The sequence below is a fragment of the Calonectris borealis genome, chromosome 16 (assembly GCF_964195595.1).
Source record: "Calonectris borealis chromosome 16, bCalBor7.hap1.2, whole genome shotgun sequence".
Classification (NCBI taxonomy): domain Eukaryota; kingdom Metazoa; phylum Chordata; class Aves; order Procellariiformes; family Procellariidae; genus Calonectris; species Calonectris borealis.
The window spans coordinates 8679312-8704522 of NC_134327.1; the positions used below are offsets into that span (position 1 = coordinate 8679312).

The window sequence follows — 25211 nt, forward strand, 5'->3', positions numbered from 1 at the left end:
CTCGCCCAAAAATGACACATTTGTCCCGCGGGCTCAGTTACGTCAAGAGGTTTGTCGATCGAGCTCACGTCCTTGCCTAGACCAAATCAAGAGGTTTCTTCCTAAATCTTCGGCCCAGGAGAAGGCAGCGCCTCGCCCGTGGCCCCGCGGCCCGCCCCGAGGAGGGAGGAGCGGCCGCGGGGCCGCAGTGCGCGCTGGGGCTTGTAGTGCTGCGGGCCCCCGCCGCGGAGGCGCGGCCGGGGCGGGGCGGTTGCCGGGAGGCGGCGGGGCCCCGCCGCGCAGGGCGCCGGGGGTGCGCGGCTGCGGGGAGCGAGCGGGCCGGGCCGGGGCTCCGAGCCCCGCGCAGGTACCGAGTGGTTCGCCGGGAGCGCGAGGGCCTGGGGGGCTGTGCGCCGGGCCGGGCCCCGCGGGGGGACAGCGGCCGTGGTGGGCGCGCTGCCGCCGGGCGGGGAGCGCCGCGGGGCCAGGCCCGGCCCCGGCGGTGCCACCTGCCTCCCGGAGGCGGCTGTGGGGCAGGGCAGCCGAGGGGGTGGCGAGGCGAGGCTGCCGGCCGGGCCCGGGAGCAGGGGGCCTACCGGGCGGCCTGGGGAGGGCTCGGTGCGCCCGGAGCGGGCGGGAGGGAGGCAGAAGTCAGCCGAAGGGGTGTGCGAGGGGAACAAAAGCCTTGGCAGGGGGTGCTTGGCTCTGAATTTTTACTCCGGTGGGGATGGGCAGTGTGAGATAAGTAGGCTCTTTCAAGGAAACGAGTTTATTTTTTTGGTGGAAGTATTGGCGTCTGTTTATACAGGGATGTATCGAGGAGGAGGCTCATGGGAGTGGGACACAAATTCCTCTCAGTGCCCTAAATATAAACGCTGGTCTTGCTTTAATACCAGCGGAATTGTTTTTTAAATTTTTTAAATTTGGCTGCAGTCTTACTTACTGCTTTTTTTACAGTTTATAGGATCTATCTGATAGTCGTGGGAGACGTTGAAGGTTTAGTCTTTGATGGAAATTGTTAAGATTATCTGTAGCATGTGTAGTTTTGTAAATCTTGATTATCTCAATGCTTGTTTTCTTCTCAGTGTACCTGTGATCATCTTTTTTTTGCTTATATGTGCAGATTTTGTTTTTATATGGGGAAAGAAACCAGCTTTGCGGCTTTTGTTAATGATTTTTAAGGAAAAAGAGAAACTTAATTGAGTTTTCTTGTGTATAATTTGTTTTCCAGAATATAGTGATATGGAATTAGTTGTGGTGTTGTTTTCCTTTCATAGTCTTGGAAGTACACGGAAGAGTAATGTTATTATTCTTTGCAGCTTAGTTAACATGAAGATGGAGGACTATGAAATATTCTGTAAGAAGCATCTTTCTAGAATCCAGGAAGAGGCAATAAAAAGAGAAACCTCTTTCACTGTTCAGCACAAAAATATCTCTCTCATTCAGTTCCATGGAGTTCCTGTGCTTTCCCCTCTGGTAAGGCTTTTTTTCTTTCTTCTTTTCTTTTTCTTTTCTTTTCTTCCCTGGTGTGCTTACTGTGCTGTTGGCACTAGCTTTGATGTCCGCATGTAATGATTGTACTGAAAGTACAGCTCTGTTTGAGGTATATCTGGCCTGCTGCTTAGTGTATTCTAAGCGTTCCTAACCTTAATTTTACAAAGTGAAGGAGTACAATGTACTTTTTTTCACATTGACTACATTTGCTTTCATTTTTTGAAATTTGTTATCTTCACAAGGGGAGTAAAAATGTTTGTGGTATTAAATAGATCTATGTTATTGCTGGGCTTAACTTTATGTAAAATCATATTGACATTCCAAATATTGAACATGTGAGTTTGTTTAAACTCTTTCACATGTGTTTGCAGCTTCCTTTAATGTATTTCAGAGAGCCAAGCAGAAGACTTTTGGTAGTTTGTGCAATAATGCAGCTGACTTCCTTGTTTCAGTGATGGGAAGCATGAATGGAGAGACTCTCTGACAACGATCTCCAAAAATTGTGATACAGATATACATTGGAGACTAAATGATATATCATAATATTTTTCATTTACAAACGGGTGGATATTTTAAGGTTTCATAGAAGAAATGCATAATTTGACTTGAGACTACTTAATTTTGTAGAACTTTGTGAAACCATTTCTTGTAGATCTAGTTTTGACTTTTATCCAAACTACATATTCTGAAGGAGTAACTCAGAAGATTTTCAGATTCTGATTGTTGAAAGGATCCAGAAGACTGCTTGCATAGATTTCTGTCTCGCTGTGAAATTCACCTCTGGTTCAAGAGGGCAAGTGTGAACTAGTCCTTCACAGAGCTTAGTAGTTTGAGTACGGGTAGGAAGGTGGGTCACAGAGGGCTCTACAGGGTGCCCAAATCTCCCGTCTCCATAGAGGACTGGGAAAGACCTGTCCTGCAGTCTGAGTCCTGTGTCATTTGAAGTTGGTACTGTAGCATGTAATGTTCATGCAAATTTTTTTATAAATGACCTTTTACATTCATGATCATTTGCATGTGTGCCAAGAAGGCATTTTGTGCATCTTCCCTTAAAAAAAAAGTAGAATTGGTTAGAAAGAAGCTGGTATTTAAAACGTGCGCAAAGCCTCAACATAGGTGATTGTTGTTCTTCTATTGTTTTGTTTTGTTGTTTTTCTTTTATTTCTGTAATTCTGTACTGAAATTTGCATTTAATGATATAAAGCATGTTTCTTACACTCTGTTTTGCAGCTTAGCCTTGAAAAGAAAAAGGAAATACAGCAATATAAACAGAAAGCACTGGACCTAGAGACCTGGAGACAGAACTCCCGGAAAAGAGCTTTACTGAATCGTGTTCAGGAGATTCTAGAAAATGTTCAGGTAGTGTTAGTCCAAAGACTTCTTACAGCTTTACAGAAAACCTCTGCTTATAGACATTTTGAGAAAGTGCTGGGGTTTAAGTATTCACCGATATAAACATGAAATTAATAGCAGTTAACTCTCCAGAACCAGTGTTTGCTAGCATTTCATGTTATGTGACCTGATAATTGATTATTTAGTGATAATATCTATGTTAATTGAAATGCACGGGACTTGCTTTTCACTGCTTGTTTTGGTATATGCAAAAGACAGACCACACCAGATGACCGACTGTTGCTTTATAATTGTGTTTGAAAAAACTAGATTGTAAAAAAAAAATGAACAAAACTCCCGTGTTAGAGCAACCAGCTTGCTTTATTTGCAAGCTTATAGTTTATAGCTATCAGAAAATAATCTATATTCAACCTTACAATTACAGAATTAAAATTACCTTTGCAACAACTTGTAATTCTGTTGTGTGCTTTATAATTTTACTGCAACTATTTTGTTTTCTTTGCTGCTTCAATGATGAATTTAGTAGAGGTTTAAATTGAAAAGAATATTAAATACATCTAATCAAGTGGTATTATTTGTCTTTGAAACAGTTGTAATACAGTCTTTAAATTAACCTCTTACTTAAACAAGTACAGTTAACATTGGATTTGTTGAGTTACTAAGCTGGCAAACATAACTTACCAGTTTGCATTGTTTACTGAGTGTACGTGGCAACAGTCTTCTGACTTAGGATTTGAAGAGCAGACCAGGAACATATGTTCAATACAAAAATAAGTTAGCTTTTTTCCCCAAAGGTGTCCCCTTGATAATTGAGTTGTAGTACATAGGATAACCTATAAGATAATTTTAGTGTGAAAATCCTTTTAAACAAATGCTGGCTAGAAGTAGCAAGTAATTCTCACTGAAATAAAGTTGTTTTTCCAAGTACTTGACAAATGAAAACTCATATCTCATTGTCTTTGGATTAGTAAAGAAATGAAAAAACTGTATTATAGTTCCACTATTTTCGTTAGGAATTATTTTGATTTATTCTTAGTTGTCTATAGGTTAATCTATATTTCATACTGAAATTTTTCAATTACATTTCTCATTTAATATAAACATGTTTTCATATTTTAAGAGGCATCTTGCAAGATAATTTGAAGCCATACAAATATTCAAATATGTCCAAATTACCTTGTGACGAAAAGAACATCTTTTCATTCAGATACTTGGTATCAGTAAAAATTACAAGTGGACCATTATTCAAATTTATATTTTAATTCCAATAATCTTTTTCTCATTGCAAAGAGCTCTGTATTGCAAGTAATTTGAAGGAAATTGGTAACAGGCGAACTGAAAATTGTTGTTGGTTTTAAGGTGTTCAGGTGAAGCTTGCAGTAATCTGAGGAGATTTCATCCAAAATACGTGATATTTTTTCAATTTTTATTTGCAGATTAGGAAAGGATCTAGCATGAGTGATGTGAAGGCACGGGAGGCTGAGAATACTGATTCAGATTCAAAAGCTTCGACTGACTTCACAGCTCTATCAGATGTCAATTTGGCATGTTCTCCTGAAAGGGATGGTCCCACGGAGCTTGAAAAGACACCAGAACTTGCGCCATTAGAAACTACTGGGCAGGTGACATCAAATGTGACAGAAGTAGTTAAAGCAGCAGAAGAAAATGTTTTTTCAGAGCAAAGTGAGAGTCACTTCTCCAAAGACATACCTTGTCCAAGGGCTGCGTCTCCTGACAACGTCCATAGTAAGCTTGCGTCACATGCTTTGCAAAAGCAAGAGGGACTAGGAGAGCCACCATCGGATGAGGAAGTCCAAGATCCATACGTAATGAGTCTTCAGAACCTGATGAAGAAATCTAGGGAATACGTAGAGAAAGAGCAAACCAAGCGTAGCTCAAAAAGTAATTCAAAGAGGAGTATGAGTGAAAGTCATTCAGATAAAGAAAATGATAGTGTTAAAACAACTGACTCTGCGAAAGAGAGAGCAAAGCTTACAGGCAGAAGTTGCACTGCTCTGACACTTGATAAACCCAGCCTTAATAAATCAAATACCCTTCTCCAAGGTGCTTCTACTCATACAAATAACACAAGTATGTCAACTTTATCCAGTTTTTCTAAAGTGGACATACCTATGAGAGTTGGAACACCCCCACTGGTGGATTCGGATTCGGATGAAGAATTTAAAAAGACTTCTATGTTTGATCGTGACAGTAGCATTGTCAGGAGCCTCACAGGCTCTTACGCCAAATTGCCAAGCCCAGAGCCAAGCATGAGCCCTAAAATGCACCGAAGGCGCCCAAGGCCTTTATCAATGGGACACATCGTTATAAATAACCCTGTGAATGCTTACGAGCTAAGTCCTAAAGGCAAGGGTAGAGCGATGGACTTAATCATGCAAGATATTGCTGATAAAAATAACGTGTCCGAATCAGTGCCAAAGTTCATGGTGGACTTCACTATGGTTTGCCCTAGCAGACTCCCTGGTGTCAACAGGAATTCCTCAGGCCCTTGTGATGGGTTGGGGGTTGGCAAACCAAATCGCCATTCCTTTGGGCACTTGGAAAGCAAAGGACCGTTGTTGGCTACAGTGGAAGGACAGGTAGTGATGGACAGCAGAGGGCCATATAAAGTAGAGACCAGTACTAATATTGTAGCTCCAAAATTGAATGAGCCATTTGCCATCAGTCAATCTACAGTAACACAGAAGCTTCTAGCTGTGAATGAAACCAAACCATCTAGTTTGCTAGAAAATACTAAATGTAATTTTCCAGTAGAACTCAATAAATCTTACGACGTAGAAAACCCATCCCCACTACTAATGCAGAGCAAGAATATGCGACAGCAGATGGACACTCCAAGTGTTTCGCCCGCAAATGAGCAGTTTCTAGAAAATAGTTTTGAAAAGGTAAAACGCAGACTTGATTTGGACACCGACAACTGCCAAAAAGAAAACAATCCCTGTGTTCTGACAGTTGGAGTGGAAGAACAAGAGAAGCAGTGGTTGCAAGAACAGAAATATCCTGTGGGATCAGTTTACATTACCAAGAATGCAGTGCCGGATAGTATGGCAAAAGGTAAAAGATTTCCTGTAGTTGAGGGCTTTTCCTAAACTTACTTCTCAGTTTATAAATCTTTTAGGCAAAACCCCAATGAACATTAGTCATTGGTGGTTCTAAATATGTGTATATATCAAAAGGCTAAAATTTTATTGAGTGTAAATTACCCTTTTATCAGTAACGTCATTATTTCTCTAATTTTTAATTAATGACAAATTCTGAAATTCAACTCGCTGCTTGAGCTGTTTTTAACTGCTACAGAATGGCGTAATAGCTGTCTTAGGAGTCGCTTGGAGTCAAAAGTCTTATAACAGCTATTTGTAACAAATACTTGATTAAACAATTTATGAGGAAGCATCAGCTAAAACACTTTATCAGTTTTGTGAATTCTGTATTTATTCTCAAGGGTATCATTTGACACCACAAGTATTTCCCATTTGAGTGTAGAAATTTGAATTTAGTTTTATTAAGAAAATAATGTCTTATTCCATTAGACTACTAAAAGAACAGATACCATCTGTAAATTAAAAGAAAATACCTCTTAATGGATTGCCAATCATTATATAGGTATTTTCTTCCAATTCAAGACTGTTTCATATGTGTGTGTCTCTACCAAATCAAGCTGAAGTGGCATAAATAATTTTAATTCACTCAAGCAAGTGTAGGTATACTATTCTTAGATTTTTTGCGTCCTTATTTTAATATAGGCTCAGTTGGTGTTGCTACTGTTCCATTCACATGCTTATCCTACAAATATGAACATGCAAATATTTTGAAGAACTGTAGTAACTGATGACGTTCTTTGCAATACATAGTGGAAACTTGACATCAAAGATATGTTGTACTTTTTTACTGATGATGCAAATTACTCCTGTTTAAAGCATGTATGTCTGTGGCAAAGATCATACAGAAAATATTTAATGCTTGATTCTTTGTGATGTATCTTTTTAGAAGATATTTTAAAAACTAAAATGTTGGCCTTTGAAGAAATGAGGAAGAGACTTGAAGAACAGCATGCACAACAACTGTCAATTCTGATAGCTGAACAAGAGAGAGAACAGGAGAAATTGCAGAAGGTAAGGTAAAAAGAGGAAAAATTCTAAGCAAAGGTCATGTGTGTTGTATTGCAGTTCGTCAGGAAGCAGTTGGTTTTAAAATGTGTATTCTATTGCTTTGCAGAGTTAGAAAAATAGTCTTACAGTTTTCTCTTTTGTAGGAACTGGAAGAGCAGGAGAGAAAGTTGAAAGGAAAGAAGGTTGCTACAACGGAAATAGAAATTTCCAAAGTGAATATTAACAGTACGATGGAGTTGGAGTGGAGGAAAAAAAGTGAAAGTGGCTTGCTGGAAAGTGTGCAGACTCAGCTGGAGACAGTCCATAATGCAAACACTACCAGCATAGGTAAAACTGAGAGGGTAGAATATAGATTAAATGTTGTGATATATTTAGCTCTGCAGTGCTCGACTGGACCAGCTGCCCCACTGTATTGATAAATGCATTGTTCCTGTCCTGGGGCACTTGTTGGTCAGGATATGCGGACAGCTGCTGCCTTCAGCTATTGACAGCATATGTAAAACAAATTCTGTGTTGCATCTTTGTCCAGCTGGCATTTAGCACGGTTTCAGCCATCCTGTTACTGTTCCATGTATTGCATTTGTATGTAATTGTTATAGGGCATACTTGAGGAAAACAAGCTAAAAGTAAACTGATTTGATCAAGGGTGAGGAGGTGGATTTGCATCACGTCACAGAACATTCATCCTCATTCCATGTAGCTGCACAGTGGGCCAGGTGTTCTCATTTGTGTAGGAGGATTAGAAGGGCTCTGCCAAGGGGTCGTGACTGCAAGGAGGTACAGCTATAGCTGATGGAACACCTCTCACCTGTTCCAGAACATTATGAAATGTTTTGTTTTGTCTTCTGTTTAGCAAATTTTGCTAGGAAATGAATCAGAAATACTCAGATTGCTTCTTGCCTGTAATTGACCTTGTAAACAAAGCTGCTACCTCTGAGCTGAGTTCTGTTTCTTGAGTGTATTAACATGCATTTATCAGACACAGATGGAAATTGGGTATTCTAACAGGCAAACAGCAAAGGAACTTATCATTTGAGAGTAAAATTGCTGAACTATATGATTATTCCTTATTCATCTTTAGGATCCATGATAGCAACATTAAATACTTTTAAAACCATTTGCTTTGAAATGCTTTGTGAATAAGATTTTCTGTAGCAATTTTAACATTAGGTAAGTGATTTTTCATGCTGTAGCATACGGACACTTTTCCTCCCAATATACAAATATTATAATCTGCAATTTGAATAAGAATAGCTAACAGCACTGGGAGCTTCTTAGTTCTTAAGCCCAAAAAGGCTTGCTGACTGTAATCAGAGTTAAAGTTTAGTTATGTGCTTGATTTTTATCTGCATTTGTTGTTTTTTGTGGAGTGCTGCATTTGTGTATTTTTGTATATATCTGTGTACATACATGTATATGCACACATAGCCATTATTTTTTGGACAAAGTCTGTGTGTTGAACTGTACATTCTGCTTTGCATGCAGGTTTTGCTCATACTACGACACCTAACACCTTTGCTTCAACAAGTGAAACTTCATTCTTTCTCTGGGGACCGTCAGGTAGTGGAGTTATAAAAACCTCAGTATCTAGGCCGAGTAACAGGATCAAAACTAGGTGGACTCAGGTAAGGAAAAAAAAGGTTTATTTATAGCTTAAAAAGCCCTCTAGTTTTTGTAAGACAGTGGTAACTTTATAATAGCTGAGTAATAAATCTCACAGAAAAGTTTAATATCCCTTCCTATACCGATTTCGATTACACAAGAGAACTGTATAGGATATTTTTCTCATTGTTCATATGTGCAAAATAATCATATAACAATATATTGTTTCTGCGAAGTTAATATTATGGTGGGTTCTTCTGGCCTAGCCAAAACGTTATCAACAGCTTGTTTCTTTCTTCAAAACTTATGTCACATGATTGATGTTATTTGAGAAATAATTTATAATTCTTGCTTTTTTTATCGAATATTTAGAAGATGCTTCTTTTCTTTTAAGGTTTTCAGTCCAGAGATACAAATGAAGTTCAATAAGATCACTGCTGTGGCAAAGGGGTTTCTCACTCGTAGGCTCCTGCAGACAGAAAAACTGAAACATCTTAAGCAAACTGTAAAAGTAAGATCAGCATTTTTATTATGCAGCTTCTCCTCCTGTTTGTTTTTGCTCATATCTTCAATTGACAGGTGAAATCATGCATTTTGTGCTTTCAGAAGAATTTAGGAATGTCTGTCACATGAACATGTTTGAGTGTTGCATTGCTTAGTGTCATAAGGTCCAAGTCAAACAAAGACTGTATGTCCTACACGTACAGTTTGTAATGATTCCTTTGTTGTGAAGGATTATGCTTGATGCTTAATCTTATTTTCCCGTCTTCCCCAGGATACTATGGAGTTCATAAAAAATTTTCAGTCTGAAGCCCCATTAAAAAGAGGAAGTGTTTCAGCACAAGATGCATCCCTTCATGAAAGAGTAATGGCTCAGGTGACACAATTTAAACCTTTTTTTTTTCTTCTTTCCTAGCTATTCTGCTTTTGTAATATAAATACCTAAAACCTTCACAGTGATTTTGTTTGAAGTAAAAGGTTTAAACTATGGCTGTGAAGAGAAGATTCCATTTTTGTGCTGACACATTAAGAGATTTTTTAAATTATCTTTTCAAGTGTTTTGTTTAGATTGAAAGCAAGAAGAGCTTGATGGTCAAAACCATTGGAATGTTAACTTGACTGAATATTTTATTAAAATTTTAATTATTCTTTCCAGCTGCGAGCTGCTCTGTATGACATCCACGACATCTTTTTTACGATGGAGGCATCGGAAAGAATGAATATTCTGCATCATGATCGTGAAGTTCGTAAAGAGAAGATGCTCAGGCAAATGGTGTGTTATAGTCAAGAGAATGTAAACTGTTTTAAGACATTAAGTACTGAATCATTTTGCTTTTAAGAGATTTTTCCTCACTCAGTAAAAAGTTTTTTTAAATCTAAATTGTTGTTTAATTATGCTTCTGTAGGTAACTTTCTTCAAACAAAAAAAAAGAGGTCACTGCAATAGGAGATTAATATGTTGAAACTTTTGGTGTGTAGATGTATAAAAAATAGAATGAAAAACATGGTGTAAGTAATAACAAAAAGTTCATATTTTAAATAAGAATTCATTATGGCACACAAATATTTTTAATCTGATAATATAAGGAAGATCCTTTAATTTTAAAAAAGAACAAAACCCTTGAATTTAGCCTGAATGTGAACTTAATACTGAAAACACTGGTGGTTTTGTTTTGGTTTCTTTTTCTTTAAGTAGGGGCAGGTCCGTTGGGGTTAAGCTCAATAAGAGCAGTAACTAGTGCTATTGTAGGTTCTTTTGCTTTTTTAGGATAAAGTAAAGAGCCCAAGAGAGAGAGCAACACTTTCAACGGCTACACAGAAATCTCTGGACAGGAAAAAGTACATGAAGTATGTGCAGTTCTCCCTTTGTGATGGTGGGGGGCGGGTGCAGGAGGATGGGTAGGAGGCATTGGAAATAGTGAAAAGAAGTTTTTTGAGTAACAGCTTCTTCGCAAACTAATATGTCCCCTAGGAAGAATGAATAAAAAGTCTTCAGGTGTGTGGTGATTTACTAATAGTAGTTTGCTCTTACTTTTAAGACACTTCTTGTTTTTATGGGAGAAAAATGGTTGTTTGAAGTCGTGCATTTATGCTATATTTCAGTGGTGAGCAAAATGATCCTTGTGCACTTAGTTTATGGTTGATTTTGTAAATTTTAAGAAGTCCTCCAAGTTATTTTATCAATCTTTCTAAAGTGTCTAGCAATAGAGATACTTGGTAGAGTATCTCTGGCAAAGTGTTTGGGGGGATGGTAGCAGGCATTATCCTGCAACACAGTGGACTGACCTGCTCTTGAGTAAAACGTGATAATCTGTAGTACTGCTCTGGCAGTATTACATATAGATGTAGATCCTGTTGTAGGTTTTCTCTTACTGTTTCTGTTTAGGACCTACATGATGATTTTATAATTTAAATATGTTTCAATACTTTTGTTTCTCTAGGGCTTCAGAAATGGGAATGCCAAGTAAAAAAATAATCATAAAACAAAAAACTCCTGAAAGCCGGTGAGTGAAGATTACTTGTATAAGGATGCTTTTAAAGAACTGTCTTATAATGATAGATTCTTTGATCTGCATTGCTTGTTTGCCATCAATCAGCTCAATTCCTGCTACTATTATGACAGACAGTAATGAAATCTGATTTAGCATGTTCTGAGAAAGGTTTATTAGCTCATTAGAAGTTAGAAAAGATTTATTTTCTTCAGAGTTAGTTCTGAAATTTTATCTTCAGAAATTATTTATTTATGGCTTTAAATCTCTGTGCTCAGGTTCAAGGTTTTTCTCTGAGATACACTATTAGTCTCTCTTAAGCTTCAGTTTGACACTACTACTTTTCTTAATACCCTTTACTTTGCAATGTAATCATTGATATGCTTATCTTTAGAAAGCTGTCGAAAAGAAATGGCTTTCTGTTGTGAGGAAAAGTTCTTGCTTCTAGATTGTGTCATTGTTTGCTTAGGTCACAGAAAATAGTGTTCAATACTTGCTGTTCAGGAAGACAGCAGCCCTTCTCTTATGAGGCCTGTTTGCACCTTTTTCTAATATAAGAAGTCAGATACCTGCCATCCCTTAAAAACAATTTTTATCCCATGCTTATCCAAAAGCTTTGAAGACATGCTGTCTACTAATACAGTTCAATCTTCAATGACTAGTTTAAGCGATTCAATCCTTTTTTCCTGTTTGTTCTTATCAACGACTAGGAACCCAAGGCGGTGTTGAGGGAGCTTTATCTGTGTGCTTTTTTGTTTCTTTGTTTTAAATAGCAGAAGTAGTAATCCTATTCTGGAATTTTAATTCCTGCCACTTTTGCCCACATTATCTGCATTACAGAACCTGTTAGCCTTTCTGAAATTTGTTATGTGAAACATGATGCATAATTCAGTATTCTTTATGAGATTTATTTTTAAAGAAGGCAAAAAGCGCTAATAAAAGTTTGTGTTTTAACAGTGTACTTCAGCCAAATCAAGGACAGAATGCCCCAGTTCATAGACTGCTTTGCAGACAAGGGTAAGGGCACAGCATGTTTATAGGCTAAAGATGGAAGTAAATGCAAAGTGCAAGAGCACAGCGATTTCTGAATAATATTTACAGATACCGGTGCAACTCTTGTTCAAAGTAAAAATAATTACTTTTTACAGTATTTTGAGAGAGTGATGAAGCTTTGTTTTACCTTATACTGCAAGAAAATATTTAGTGTTCTCATCCTCTTGTGTATTGCTCCATTTACACTGTGTTCCAACATTTCTATTTGTAACATTCATTCCATGAAGCTTTGCTTCCACTTAATGAAATATGTATATTTTTAAATGTAGACTGTAGTGCCACAGTATCTGAACTGAATCAGTTTCTTGAATAGAGTTGTGCTGGTTTTGGCTGGGGTAGAGTTAATTTTGTTCATAGTAGCTAGTATGGGGCTATGTTTTGGATTTGTGCTGAAAACAGTGTTGGTAATACAGGAACGTTTTAATTCCTGCTGAGCAGGGCTTACACAGAGTCAAGGCCTTTGCTGCTCCTCACCCCACCCCACGAGCAAGTCGGCTGGGGTGCACAAGAAGGTGGGAGGGGACACGGCTGGGACAGCTGACCCCAGCTGACCAAAGGGATATTCCACACCATATGACGTCATTTTCAGCCAAAACCAGCACAAGAGTTTTAAAAATCTCTTCATGGGAAGATGTTCTCCTATTTAATGTATCTACTTAAGCCATAATAATGTCAATAGGAATTGTACACATACTCAGGAGGAGGCTCTGTGGGACACTGTAAAAAATGTTTTCATGCCAAACACAGTTTGATAGTGTCTTTACATTTTTAGATACAGCCTTTCAACTTTGATGCAAGTGACTTATTAACTCTTTTATATTTAATTAGAACCCCTAAGACCTCAATGAAGGGGGTTGAGCAAAATAGAAAGAAGGCCCCAGAGAGCAGAGTGTCTAACAAGGCTGTTTCAGGTGTGTAGAAAATTGGTGCTTGGATCTTACAGTAAATAAATTACTAGTCTCTAGAAAAAGTAGATGGGGGATATGTTGTTTTCCTTTTCTTGTGCACCTGCTTTGCTATGTCTTAAATCTAACCTATCTCTTCAAACAAACGTGCTGGTAACTTAACCATCCACTTTCAAATTCTATAAACATAGTATATAGAATGTACTGCACTGCTCATTTGCTTTTACTCACCAGATGCCCAGTCATAAAAAAGTTTGCCAGATATATTCACTGTAACTGTTTGAGAAGCTAATAGTAGTCAAACTAGACTTGGATTAGAATCTTAATGTTATTCGATTCTTCCTTCTGTACACACGTGTAACTTGTCTTCAACACAAAGCCTATTGAAAGGACAGGAAGGACAGTTTCAGACTTATTAGCGTTCAGTCATCATACAGCCCTAAAATTATATATATTACTATAATGTCTTACAGAATGTTTGAGTGTTAATGACCCAATTTTAAAAGTGGAGCATTCCTGTACTTGCATAGAGAGATTACTGATTGGTTATGTTTTATTAAAAAGGTTTGATAATAGTGCCAAACCTCTCAGTTTTCAGCCTGTTCAGCCATGAAGGGAATAAAACACTATGAAACATTTAATACAATTTCCATTTTTTTAATCAGATTTTAAGTTTCTTAAATGACAAACCTTAATTTATCAAAAGGTAAAGTGAGATACATGTTTTAAAACTGTTTAAGATCTTAATTACACTTCGTTGTCAAAGGAGAGTTCCACAAGTCAAGTATAAAAATTGGGAATTTTGGGGCTTAATAAGGCAAATTATAATGTTGTAGGATTTCACCTGTTTTCCATAGTGATCTGAGTTACCTTTATGTATTAAGTATCAAACCTTTCCTATAAGGGAAATTCTCTGTTTATTACTGCCCTGGAGCAATGCTGGCAGGGAGTATCTGCAAGTTTTAGTGCAGTGTGTACACTTAAATGTGATGTTTTCCCAGAGTGTTTGGTCTTTTCATAGTACTTTGTGAAGCCAAGAGAAGTGGCTGTAGAAAGACGTGTAGTAAGAAACTATGCATACATATCTGTAGCATTTCAGTTTGAAGAAGGAGAAAAAAAAAAAAGGCGGGCAAAATAAAAAAGTAAACGATGAGATTACAACCAAGGTTTGTTCATTTATTTTTCTGTTGCCAATTCTCCTGGCAGTTCTGTGGAGCAAAAAGTGGAGCGAGGCAGTTGTTCAGTTGCACTCAGTTACAGTACAGAAAAATCAGCAAAGGTAGTAAATAATCTCTCTGAAATACAAAGAAGAAAAGTAAGCAATATAATTTTAGCCACCAGAGGTAGCCATTAAGGCAAGTTTTCATCTGCAAGTTTGCAAAAATGTGTCTGGTATCAACTCGTAGATGAGAGTGCTGAAGAACAGGGACAACAAAACAATCAAGACCTCTACCAGTTAGAGTATTACAGAGTTTGTAAAAGAGTAGTAGTGTAAGGGTGGTGTCAGTGTGAAGTTTAGCACTGATCTGAGATTTGGATGCCATCCCCAATCTCATATAATTCATGCTCAGCTCTTAATGATCTACAGTGTTTTTTACACTTGTGTCTGGCATCAGACATCCACTTAAAGCATTCTTTCTCACTCTTCTGTGTTGGCAGTGTGTGCTGCTCTGCTAAGTAAGTCCCTGAGTTTGTCTTAGTCATAATTATCTAAGTCGTGACAGTTGATACTTGGCAATGAAAAGAATCTTTTGGGATATATCTCTAAATTTCCCTTTGCCTTTCCTTATTGCTATTTGTTGAATATCTGGAAAGCTATTTAATGCCTTCTATAGTGGCCTTCTTGGAACTTAAAGCAGATGTGTCTAACCAATTGTATGCTGCCTAGTTCTGGTTGCACAACGTAACCTCATTTAGTGTTTGGACATCACATGTGTTCCCATGGTGCAATACCAGTACTTCCACATGCTCCTTTATAAATAGGTTAGGCTACTTGTACTAAATGAATAGAAATGCATTCTGAAATTATTAGATGGGGAACTCTTGGCATGAAAGAAAGAATCCACATAATTTTGCGATAATGAAAAAGCCTTAAGTTGAATACATTTAAATAGAATATGGTTTTCTTTATATGTGGATAAAATGTGAATAGTGAAAGGCTTGGCAGTATGTTGAATAGGATTTTTTTGTTAATTTTTTTTTTAAATCTCTTTTTTTGAAGTAATAAAGTATCTTTTCAAGAGAGATCCTTGAAAGTCATCTGTAGTGAGGCAACAAATTCTGTCTGGGAAAGACCATAGACAGAGAAAATATAATCTCAATTTGAAAAGAACATGTAAAAAGCCAAACAAATGCATATGCTTCTCTAATTTTAGTAGAAGTTGTGCATGTCAGAAAATAAAGAGTTGTAGCAGTGGTAGAGAGTTTTATTTATATCTGCAACTATGTCAGCCTGCTGTACTCCCAACCCGTAATATTTCTGTTTAATTTCTTGTCTTCATTCATCCCTGGTCTCAATTAAATTGTACTTATTAGAGAGCCAAGAGGGAAGGAGGGTTAGTAGAATATAACTATTATATATAAATGTCACTTATGCATTCAAGTTAGACGTGAGACATACCCTCAGAAGAAAACAATAACATACTCATCCAACTACTTTTTTTTTTTTTCTCATTCTTCTGATTGTTGTTTTAAATTCTGTCTGCAAAGTGCTTTGTAGCTTTAATACCCCTCCCATTGATTGTTGTCTTTTTCTGGCAAGAAGGCGTTTCTTTTAGGAATCAACTGGTGATCCTAAATTTAGGTTTTGTTGTTTTGTACTCCTTCAATCCAGAGTCCTGTGCTAAAGAGAAAAGTACAAACTAATAAATCTGTAAAGAACCTTATTTCTTGGTTTTTTGTTTGTTTGTTTGTTTATTTTAAATAGGGCAGAGATGCTCAGTCAATACCCTCCAAGCTGTGCCAGGCAGGGCATTTAATGTGATCTGATTGTGTTAGAAAGGTGGTTGAGATCAGGCAGCTGCTGCAACTAGACCTGTTCATCTCGTTTGTTTCTGCGCAGTCTGAGTAAGGCTTGTGGAAAAGAAATACGGGGCATGAGGCACAGAGTATTTGGTGGCAGCAGCACTTGGCCAAGTATGGTCTTTCCTGCATGCCTGTCCAGCCTGAGCAGGGAGCAGATTGCCCATGTGAGATGGTGTGTGCTGCAAAGTGTGTTAGCATTCAGGCCAGCACTTCAGGAAGGCGTCAGACTTGCTATGTGTGAGTAGTCGGTCAATTGTATGTCATAGGGGAGAGGCCCCTTGCCACTGGAAAAGGTTGGGTGATAATTGTATTCAGAAGGACTGTAACTCCTTTTAATAAAATTTGGCATCTTCAATTCCTTAGTCTAGGTTGCTGGGTTTTTTTACACTTCCCTATACTGTCCTATTCTGTATGTGAGATTTTTATATAACTGGAGTGCACTTGAGGAGAGTTATGAGGTAGTGTTAAATCACTAATAAAGCATCATGCCTGTCAGCCTCGTTGTTCGTCCTACAAGATCACAGGTGAGCTGAAGAGTACAGCACTGGAGAGTGCTGGGCCAGTGAGAACGCCTTTTTGTAGAGTGGGAAACAATGTTCAGACGTGAGGGGTCCTGCTGTGGTAAGGTCTCTCTGGGCATTTCCAAAGCTGCTTTGCACTGTGCTGAATGTAGCCCTTGGACACCTGTAAGTAACCACTGCAACTCTGACAAAGAGTAACTGAAGATCCTGAAAAGGGCTGGCACTTACTTTGTCACATTCATTTAATTGCCTGGTAATTATTTCTCTTCCATGGCTGTCTTCCATTTCCACTGCTCTGCACCACGTGGTATGATTTTCACTGCTTTGTGTAAATGTTTGCTCACATTGCTGGACACTCGATAACTGCCTGAACCTAACGAACGCTGAGTTGTGCCTCTTTTTAGCAGCCTGCAGTGCTAAACCTGGAAGATACCTGTGCTATGCATAGTATAATATGGCTTTCTAAATATATATATGTATGTATATATTTGTTCCGTTGGAGAGATTTATTTATTTATTTATTCATTATTTTTATACTTGAGCAGCTTTCCTTTTACAAGGGCTCTGCCTGATGACCTTATTCATACTGCGCTTTTAATTCTGGTTGTGTATATCAACATATACAGCTGTCTCTTGGTTTATTAATGTGGCAGCTGGGGAAAAGGAAAGAGTTATTTTAAATATTTGATGTGTGTAATTTTTTTTAATTGATTGTTGGAAAGTAGTACATGGCATAGTTAAACTTATCAGTTATTTAATCTCGGTCTTGGTGATGTGACAGACTTATCTTTTAAAAACTTGTGAATTGTAGATGTTTTAGAGTAGCAGAAAAGAAGATGGAATAGTTACTGAGGAAGGAAATACTGTAAAATGTCATTACTTTCAAACCTATAGGTACTTTTTGTAAGGCATTTTGGGTGTAACATTATGAAAACTGTCATTTTAAAAGTAGCCACTGAATATATAATACTGCTTAAAAAAAATTGTCCTAAACATTTTCAGCTATTTTTGTTGGATAATCCTGTTACAAAAAACAGTACTAGTAATTGTAAAATGCTAATGTTTCTACTTAATTTTTAGGAGTATATGCAGGAAGAACCCAAAGAAAGAAGCCAAATGTTGTGACAATTTAAGAAGACAGCACTCGCTGGGATAAAATGGCTATTTTTTAATTACGGCATTCTCGGCACTGATTCGAATATTGCATCTTGTATATGTATATTTAGAAATTATAAACATACTTTGTCATTTCCAGACGATGACACATTAATACAATTATATTGAGGTAATAAAGGGCTGTGAAGCTCTAATACTTGTGGAAAAATTGCATGTTAAAACTTATTCATACTGCTGTGTACACAGCAGATTCATACTCTTGTTTTAAAGACCACCACAGGGCAATATTAAGTTAATTTGTGACTTTTTCACACTCTAATTCTTATGTCTCACATATGTTTTTTGCATTACTTAAACGTGCAATTTCTGTGTACGATTGCCACCATAAGTCATGTGTATATATTTTTAGTCTCATACCATAAAGCAGTTAAATAAAACAAAAAAAAAACCTTAATTCAAACAAAACTGAGCTCTTTACATCAGTGAATTTGTCAGCAGCCTTTTTGAATGTACTTTCTGTATGAATGAGATTACCTCAATTTAAATACTAATGGTCTAAATGTTTTGCATTTCTGCTGAGTAGGGCAGACCTGTCTGCTGGGCAGACAGACGTACTTTCGATGACTATACCGAAATTGCGCATTTATACATGTGGTAGATCAAACCACTGTGCTGTAAGAGTCCTAGGATTTTTTTTTCCGTGCTGTCTACTGCATTTTCTTACGGAAACAACTTTTGGCCAAGATGAAGAGAAGTGTATGTTCTACAAAAATTTCAGAAGGCAAGATTTTAATTGTTTTACCATTTCAGACTTACAAATGATTGTCCATAATAATAATTCAGATATTTTATATTTGTTGATGACAGTTGCAGTTTTTCTGAGCAGTTTCTCTTCTACCGTGATCTAACAGGCCCTTGTACCAAAACCATGATTTTGGAGGGGGAAATCTCTACCTAAGCCCAACAAAAATACTCTCATATTTATGAAAATCTAACATTGAAAGATCATGCTCATATTTTGCCTTGGTCTTCCTACTGATGGATATTATCCTTCAACTTGAGGGGAGCAGAATTCTGTAACTTCTGTCTTTTAATGAACTTGAGACATGACGTTAACATTCAAAGTCCAATAGAGAAAAGCTTGGCTGTGTAAGTCTTTGCAGTGCTTACTGTTTTGCTCTGCCACAGTACTAGTAGAGAACTGACTACCGGAATCTGAAAGGGGTTATATTTTGTTGCTTTCCCAGTATCAATACAATGCAACACCCTAACTTTGGAGGCTTTGTAACATGCTGACATGGATATAAAACAAAAAGACCGATCAAAAATTTAGTTGTGTTAAGTAGTCAGCATGAAAGAGGAACATTAATGGTGGGATGAGGAGAGTATCTTCATGGGCAGTGATGAGTGAATTGGCTTGCTTGTGGCACTAGTGGCTTTTATCTGCCACCAAGCCTGTCCTCTGCAGCCAGTGACATTGTTCAAAACAAATGGTTTTTACCATGCAGTAAGTTAACCAAATTGCATACTTGGAAAATGGCAAAAATGCTGCCTAAACGCTTTGAAGAATGACACTGCTCGGTGGCTCTTTACTGTGGTGGTTATTTGAAAGCTTGAGGCGGGGGGCTCCTCTGAATTTAGGAGTTTATACCAGTGGAGGACCTGCCTCCTTAATACAAATGCTATGGATCTTTAAAATTTCAGACGTAATACAGAAAATGCCCGAGGCCAGCTTCCTGCTCACCCAGTAGGCATAAAAGCTCTGTTTTGGTTCCCAACTTTCCTTAGGAGTGGAAAACATCTGAAAAGAGGAAAAATTTACAATGACGAGTAACCTGGGTCACAGGTGACAAAATGTGCTGTTGGTACATCAGTGCTAAAGATTGATGTTTTTAAAGGATGTTTTATGTGCTGTATTTATTATTAGCATAGGCAATATGTTGATGTAAAAATAGGTTTAGTGTGTTAGTAAAAATGAATGCTTGCGTTCTGTTCAGGTTTCACATCTAAGCCTCTCTTACTTTAAGCATGCTTCCAATATGTGTAATAAAACATTGTAGCATGAGGGTTTTTTTAACTTTCATGAGGCCTTTCTCTTGACAAGTGCCAGAATTTGGTTTTGTACTTCATGTTTTGTATTTATACATATTTAATTTTATCTTTTTATTTTGTGTGGAATTGTAATATCATTATAAATGTGTATTTATTTTTGTACTTCATTTCGTTTTCACCTATCTTGCTTTTTACTTAGAACATACTGCACAATAAACTTTAAATCTTTAAAAACCCTGCATTTCTTTTCTTTTTCTGGGTTGAAAAATCACTTGATGTGGAAGTAGGAAACGGCAAACCCTGTGGCGCAGGGCCTTCCACCTCACAACTCACTGCACTTCGTACTGGTCAGTAAGAGTCTTTCGACCCGTCCATGAACAGTTCTGGCTGTGGCGTTACCCCCGTGTAGTATTTTACACGAGACTCCAAAAAAAAGCCTGCAGAGGAGCTTGCCCGGCTGCAGCGGGAGCGCGGTGCCAGCCTGCCACCGAGCCGCTCCAACGCGGCCGGCGCCCGCCAGCCCTGAGGCGAGATGCTTCCCGCCGCGGGGCGGGGCGGGAAATGGCGGCGGAAGGCGCTGCCCGGCCGTGGCGTCATGTGACGGGGCGGCAAGATGGCTGCCTTCCCCTGGTGAGGCTGTGAGAGGCGCGGGCGGGGTGGCCGGGCGCTGCTTGCCCGCGTCCCGGGACGGGGCTGCGCTCCTCCCGGCCCCTGAGGCGGTGCTGGGGGAGGGCGAGGCCGGGTAACGGGCTCTGAGGGGGCTGCGGGTTCCCGCGGCTGTGTGAGGGCAGCCGTCATCCTCGGTGCCTCTCACAGTCGGGGATGGCGGTGCTGAGGCGGGGGCGGCTCGGAGAACGCCCGAGCGTGTCAGCGGGGCAACCTCCCCTGCTGAGCGAGGGCTGTGGGGCTGGGGAAGCCTCGCCTTCAGGAAGAGAAAGCGCTTGCCGTCCCGGGGGCTGCTTCCTGCGGGGCTCGGCGCCGCTGGGCCTGAGGGGCTGGAACCTCCGCGAGTGGCGGGAGGGAGCCGGGGCGCTGGGTAGCGCGGCTCGGCTGGCCTGGGAGCGCAGTCCGGCGGTTCTCTTGGCGGCTGCCTGGAGAAATCTGAAGATACGGATCAGATTTGTAACACGCTGGTTTTAGCTACGTGGGGTGCCGGGGCGGTGGCATAGCTCTGCACGATGTTTCGTGGGCATCCCACGCAGGAGCGGGCCCTCGAAGTCCGTACGTGCCGGTGAGCCCTCGCGGGAGCCGGCCCCGCCGCCGAGCCGTGCGGGAGGCGGCTGAAGGACGGAGGCGCTGCTGTGAGAGCCCGGGCGGGAGAGGACGGCCGCTGGCCTCCGCGCGCTGCCCTGGGTTTGTTTTCCCCGACTCAAGGGCAGCTGGCGTTTGGCTGGGCTGATCGCTATTTTTTACGATGTGTGTCCTCTGCTGAGGGGAAGGAGCCGGTGCGGGCAGGCGCGTTCCTCCCGCCGCGCCCGGGCGGGGTCACTGTGGGCCCGCAGCAAGCGGCTGCTCCCGCCGGTCTGTGGAGTTCAGAACTCGCCAGTGGAGATGAAGGTTTCTGTCCAGTGAATTTAAGCTTACTGGCACAGTTTAGCTTCCGTTAGTTATCTTTCGCGGCGTCTTTAGAAGTAGACACGGTGTTTATGGGCTACAAACTGAAGAGGCAGAGTCGGCTTCTAGCGACATGTAATGGAAAAATAGAGCTGAGGAAGCTGCACTGCGTAGGACATGGAATAACTTACACAGTCTGGTATTTGCTATGGAGAGGAAGGATGAAATAGGTGCTTTCTCGCTGACAGAGTAAAGGAAAATATGTTCATCGTTCATTTTTCTCCAAACTTGTTCTTCTTTACAAATGAGCTGATTTTCTGTTTCTGGAAGACTTGCTTTCCTGAGGCTATTGTTCTTTTAACACATCGAATATATCTAACTTAGAGGTTTTGATGTGGCTCATGTGTTACCGTCCTGAGCAAACTAGAAATCAAACCTAAACTGAAATCAAGAAAAGTAATATGCAGCAATTAGAGCCAATTAGAGCATTAGGATGCCAAAAAGTTTTCCCCATATATACTTTGACATGCTGAAAATCATCTGTTTCGCTCTTTCATGTTATTAATGTGTGAGCAAACTTTCATGTTTAATAAAAAGTGGAAATAATTGGTGGATTTAAAAGTCACTTAATAAAACCAACTGAGGTTTTATAACAACATCAGAGCTGTACTTTTTAAAATAAATTCACTGGGGTATGAAATACTTTAAAACTTGTATTTATGTAGCTAAGAAAATTTGAGGGTGTAAGATGGCTCTTACGCGTTAGTTGGCTGTTGGAACTGATGGTACTTACCTTGAGTGCAGTAATTTCGGTGGAATCTGTGCGGTCAGTGACCTTGCAGAAACCGAAAGGAATAAATGTGGCTGCAACTTTTGCATTTCTAGCAGTATGAAAATATAATGAAAAACTAAGGACCGCAGCCACAAAGCAGAGCAGCAGGGATGCTGACAAATTGATTTTTACATAATGCAGCGATGAGGTAGGGGACTAATAAGTAGGTCTGATAACACTGATGCAGAAGTGGCCATGCAGAAATAATGAACCAGAGTAAAATGTTTTAATGCATGTTTTTCTGTAATATGGAAGATATTGTCACGCTACAGAGTTCAGTAGAACACTAAGTATTTTTAAGCATTGTTGGATGCTAATTTTAAGAAGGTGTTTTGCAGGTTAATTGTCTGCATACTCATTAGTCTTCATATGAGGAAAAAAACAACACCTGTTGGTTTTGCATTAACATAGTGTTCAAATTAAGAAAATTACTGGTTTAAAAATTTGTTAAGAGTACTAAAAAGAATTGGCAAATATATAACATAATTTAAAATTTAGGGCTAGAATTCATTTTTGTAATAACTGTGTAACTATCTAGAGATATTGTTAGGTTTTATGTTTAATATTCAAATAATTGACTTGTGGGATGCACTTCATTGTATTATCAATACCAATATGTATCTATTGTTATAAAACGATTCTTCTCCATTTAAATGCTTTGCTTATTTGTGCTCCCTGTAAGCTTTTTGAAGCCCTTGCTTTAGGATAAGCACTGGCTCCGTGTAGGTGCCGGGTGCCTGAGAGGTGTCGTGTCCCGAGAAGGGAGGTGTGGAGTCCAGGTTCTTGTGCTGCGCAGGGGCTGGCTGTGTGCTGAACCTGGAGCGCGAGGGAAGCGCCTGGGTTCGTAGGGTGGGCTGGGTGCTGGAAGAGCTTCAGTAACTTAGGGGTAAGGAGGAAGTACAGTAGTCCCAGGAAAAAACATTGTTTACCAGGAGGAGAGAAAAAAGTTGGCAGTCTGGCAAGTGTTGAAGGCATAGAGTGGTGGCAATTGCAGTGATGCTCGTGTGTGAAAAAAGGTTGAAACCGGCTGTTAAAACAGCGCCTGCGAGCAGGGATGTATTTCGCAGTAAGCACTGGGGATGAAACCCTGGCTTGGGCTGCGTCTTATTTTTATTTACTCTCTGAAGTTGGCTGCGCTGCTGTGGCTGAGAAAGGAATGCTTAATCTCCTTTCCCTGGAGAATAAGTGGAACGTAATGTCAGAACAAGCTTGAACTTGTCCCCCGTATTAGCTATGTTACAAGCTGTCTTACCACTTGAATAGCCACATTGTAAATGTACTTTCTAAAGACTTATTTGCAGGGTGAACAGCTCTTCTTCATTCTCACGTGTGTATTAGACATGTATCACATGTCTAATGTGAAGCAAATGCCCAGTGATACCTTACATTATTATTAGAGTACGATTGATTTTGGCCTGGGAGGGGTATGCCAAGCGTGAGCTGTCAGTGACATCTTTCTTTACTGCTAGTTTGGAAATATCTGTAAAGGAGAGGTATGGAAATACTGACAGAACTGTAACAGAGTAATAGTAATGTTATAATTAGGCAGCCAGAAAGAGTTTGAAAGATTTTTCCCCCAAATTCTAATTAACCCATGAAGCAAGTGAGCAAGGAGAATCATTGAATCATGGGACAATAGTAAATTAAAGAGACTATTAATGAATGAAGAAAAGGACCCGGAGATCGAGAAAACAAAACGAATAAGCACATGGATTTCACTGGACTCTTTCTCGTGCTCTACTGTATTTCATTAGATGTCAAACTTCTCCTTGGAGTAGCACAACCGTGAATTAAACTCATTCTTAATAATTTTTTTAAATGAATCTGTTTTTTTGGGGGATACATAGTATCTACAGAAGAGCTCGCTGCTTGGCACTGCTGAAATTCTTCATAATGAGTTAGGTCTCTGAGTAGGAATGGAATTCTTTGAAAGTTTGGATTAGTTTTTGTGGGAAAGATGTGTATTATATGGGGAGAATGCTGTTTGTTTTCGTTAGGAGTCTGATTAAAGAAACCTTTGTGTAAGCACTGGATTTACTCGTTCAACTAAGGCCTTAGCGTGTGCTATAAACATTCTCAGGATGCTGGATGAAGCAGGAAAGAACAATTAGCTGCTCTGCATGTTTCGAAGACTAAAAAAGAAATCAAGAAGTTGTGGAGGATAGAATGCAGAGAAAACCTTTTCAAATGTATTTTTCTAGATTTTACCTGGATCTCTTTCTGCCGTAGTACTTAACTATTGCTACTGCTAAAGGAAGGTACCATGTGGTAGCTATGATGGCAGTTGTTTTAGGAAGCAGCTGTCCTATGTACTTTTGTGAGTGCGTGTTTTCATTTCACTGTTTAACCATTACTACTACTCCATACAATTAAAAGGAATGAATTTCATATATTGATGTGTTGTCAGAGATATTAGAAAGCATTTATAACTCTTAAGTCTGTTTTGAAATTGTCATCCGGTGCTAGTCAGGGAAGTTTTAATCCCCCTTTTTTGCCTTCCTACTTTGTCAAACATGCTTTAAAAGCCTTTTTAAAATATAAATTTATATTTGAGCAATTAAAACCAGGATGAATGGTCTATTTTATAAAAGCGCAGCATCCTTAAACTGTGATGGATAAATTAGTATATGTTACTATTAGTTCCTAGTGGCAATGTTGTTTTATTCAAATACTTTTATTTATGTTCTTTTCTGGTATCAAGTCTTTTTTTAATTAGAGATGGAGGCCATAGTTCTCACAGTTCTCTCTTAATATCAGATCCAAATAAAACCTGAAATATATATATTTTTGTGATTTATTTCACTTAACGTCATGCTTAATTTTCATAGGCGAGGCAACGCTTTTATACAAGGACTTATCCACAATGCAAGCGTATGGCTACTGATAGTTTTTTTTCTTATAATTTGACTTTTGCAACTTTTGTTATGAGTACAGTGGACAGATAGAAATAGATTTCTCTATTCTTGTGTAGCTTTGCAGCTACACAAGTTAATCTGTGTAGTCCCTCATTATATCTGTGCATGATCGTTTTGATTTCTTCCCTTGTGTTTTCACACTTACCTTTTTCTTTGACTATTCCGTTTAAAAGATGTGTTTAATAATCTCCA

The 25211-nt window shown here is 39.1% G+C and overlaps 2 protein-coding genes across 10 annotated transcripts in view; both read left to right on the plus strand.

Moving 5' to 3' along the window:
• The first annotated feature begins 251 nt into the window (after positions 1–251).
• Positions 252–18636, plus strand: CCP110 (centriolar coiled-coil protein 110). 4 transcript variants are annotated; one of them, XM_075165119.1, is made up of 15 exons: positions 252–346; positions 1299–1455; positions 2704–2832; positions 4263–5901; positions 6835–6959; positions 7100–7283; positions 8442–8581; positions 8953–9069; positions 9334–9435; positions 9715–9831; positions 10327–10406; positions 11000–11062; positions 12005–12064; positions 12929–13011; positions 17631–18636. In XM_075165119.1, the coding sequence occupies exons 2-15, from the start codon at positions 1309–1311 to the stop codon at positions 17681–17683; spliced, it is 3039 nt and encodes a 1012-aa protein (XP_075021220.1). In that variant the 5' UTR covers positions 252–346; positions 1299–1308; the 3' UTR covers positions 17684–18636. The 4 variants fall into 4 exon arrangements, with proteins under 4 accessions (XP_075021220.1, XP_075021217.1, XP_075021218.1 ...); XM_075165116.1 differs by lacking the exon at positions 252–346 and having other exon boundaries at positions 6838–6959; XM_075165117.1 differs by lacking the exons at positions 252–346; positions 12929–13011.
• Positions 18637–20248: 1612 nt separating this feature from the next.
• VPS35L (VPS35 endosomal protein sorting factor like) overlaps positions 20249–25211 on the plus strand; it is a 57510-nt gene continuing 52547 nt past the window's right edge. For 3 of the 6 annotated variants that reach the window (XM_075165121.1, XM_075165123.1, XM_075165126.1), the window contains exon 1: positions 21128–24293. In XM_075165121.1, the coding sequence (XP_075021222.1) occupies positions 24271–24293 (23 nt within the window). In that variant the 5' untranslated portion in view covers positions 21128–24270. Of the gene's footprint in view, positions 20349–21127; positions 24294–25211 lie in introns of those variants that run through there. The other 3 variants (XM_075165122.1, XM_075165124.1, XM_075165125.1) reach the window with 2 other exon arrangements.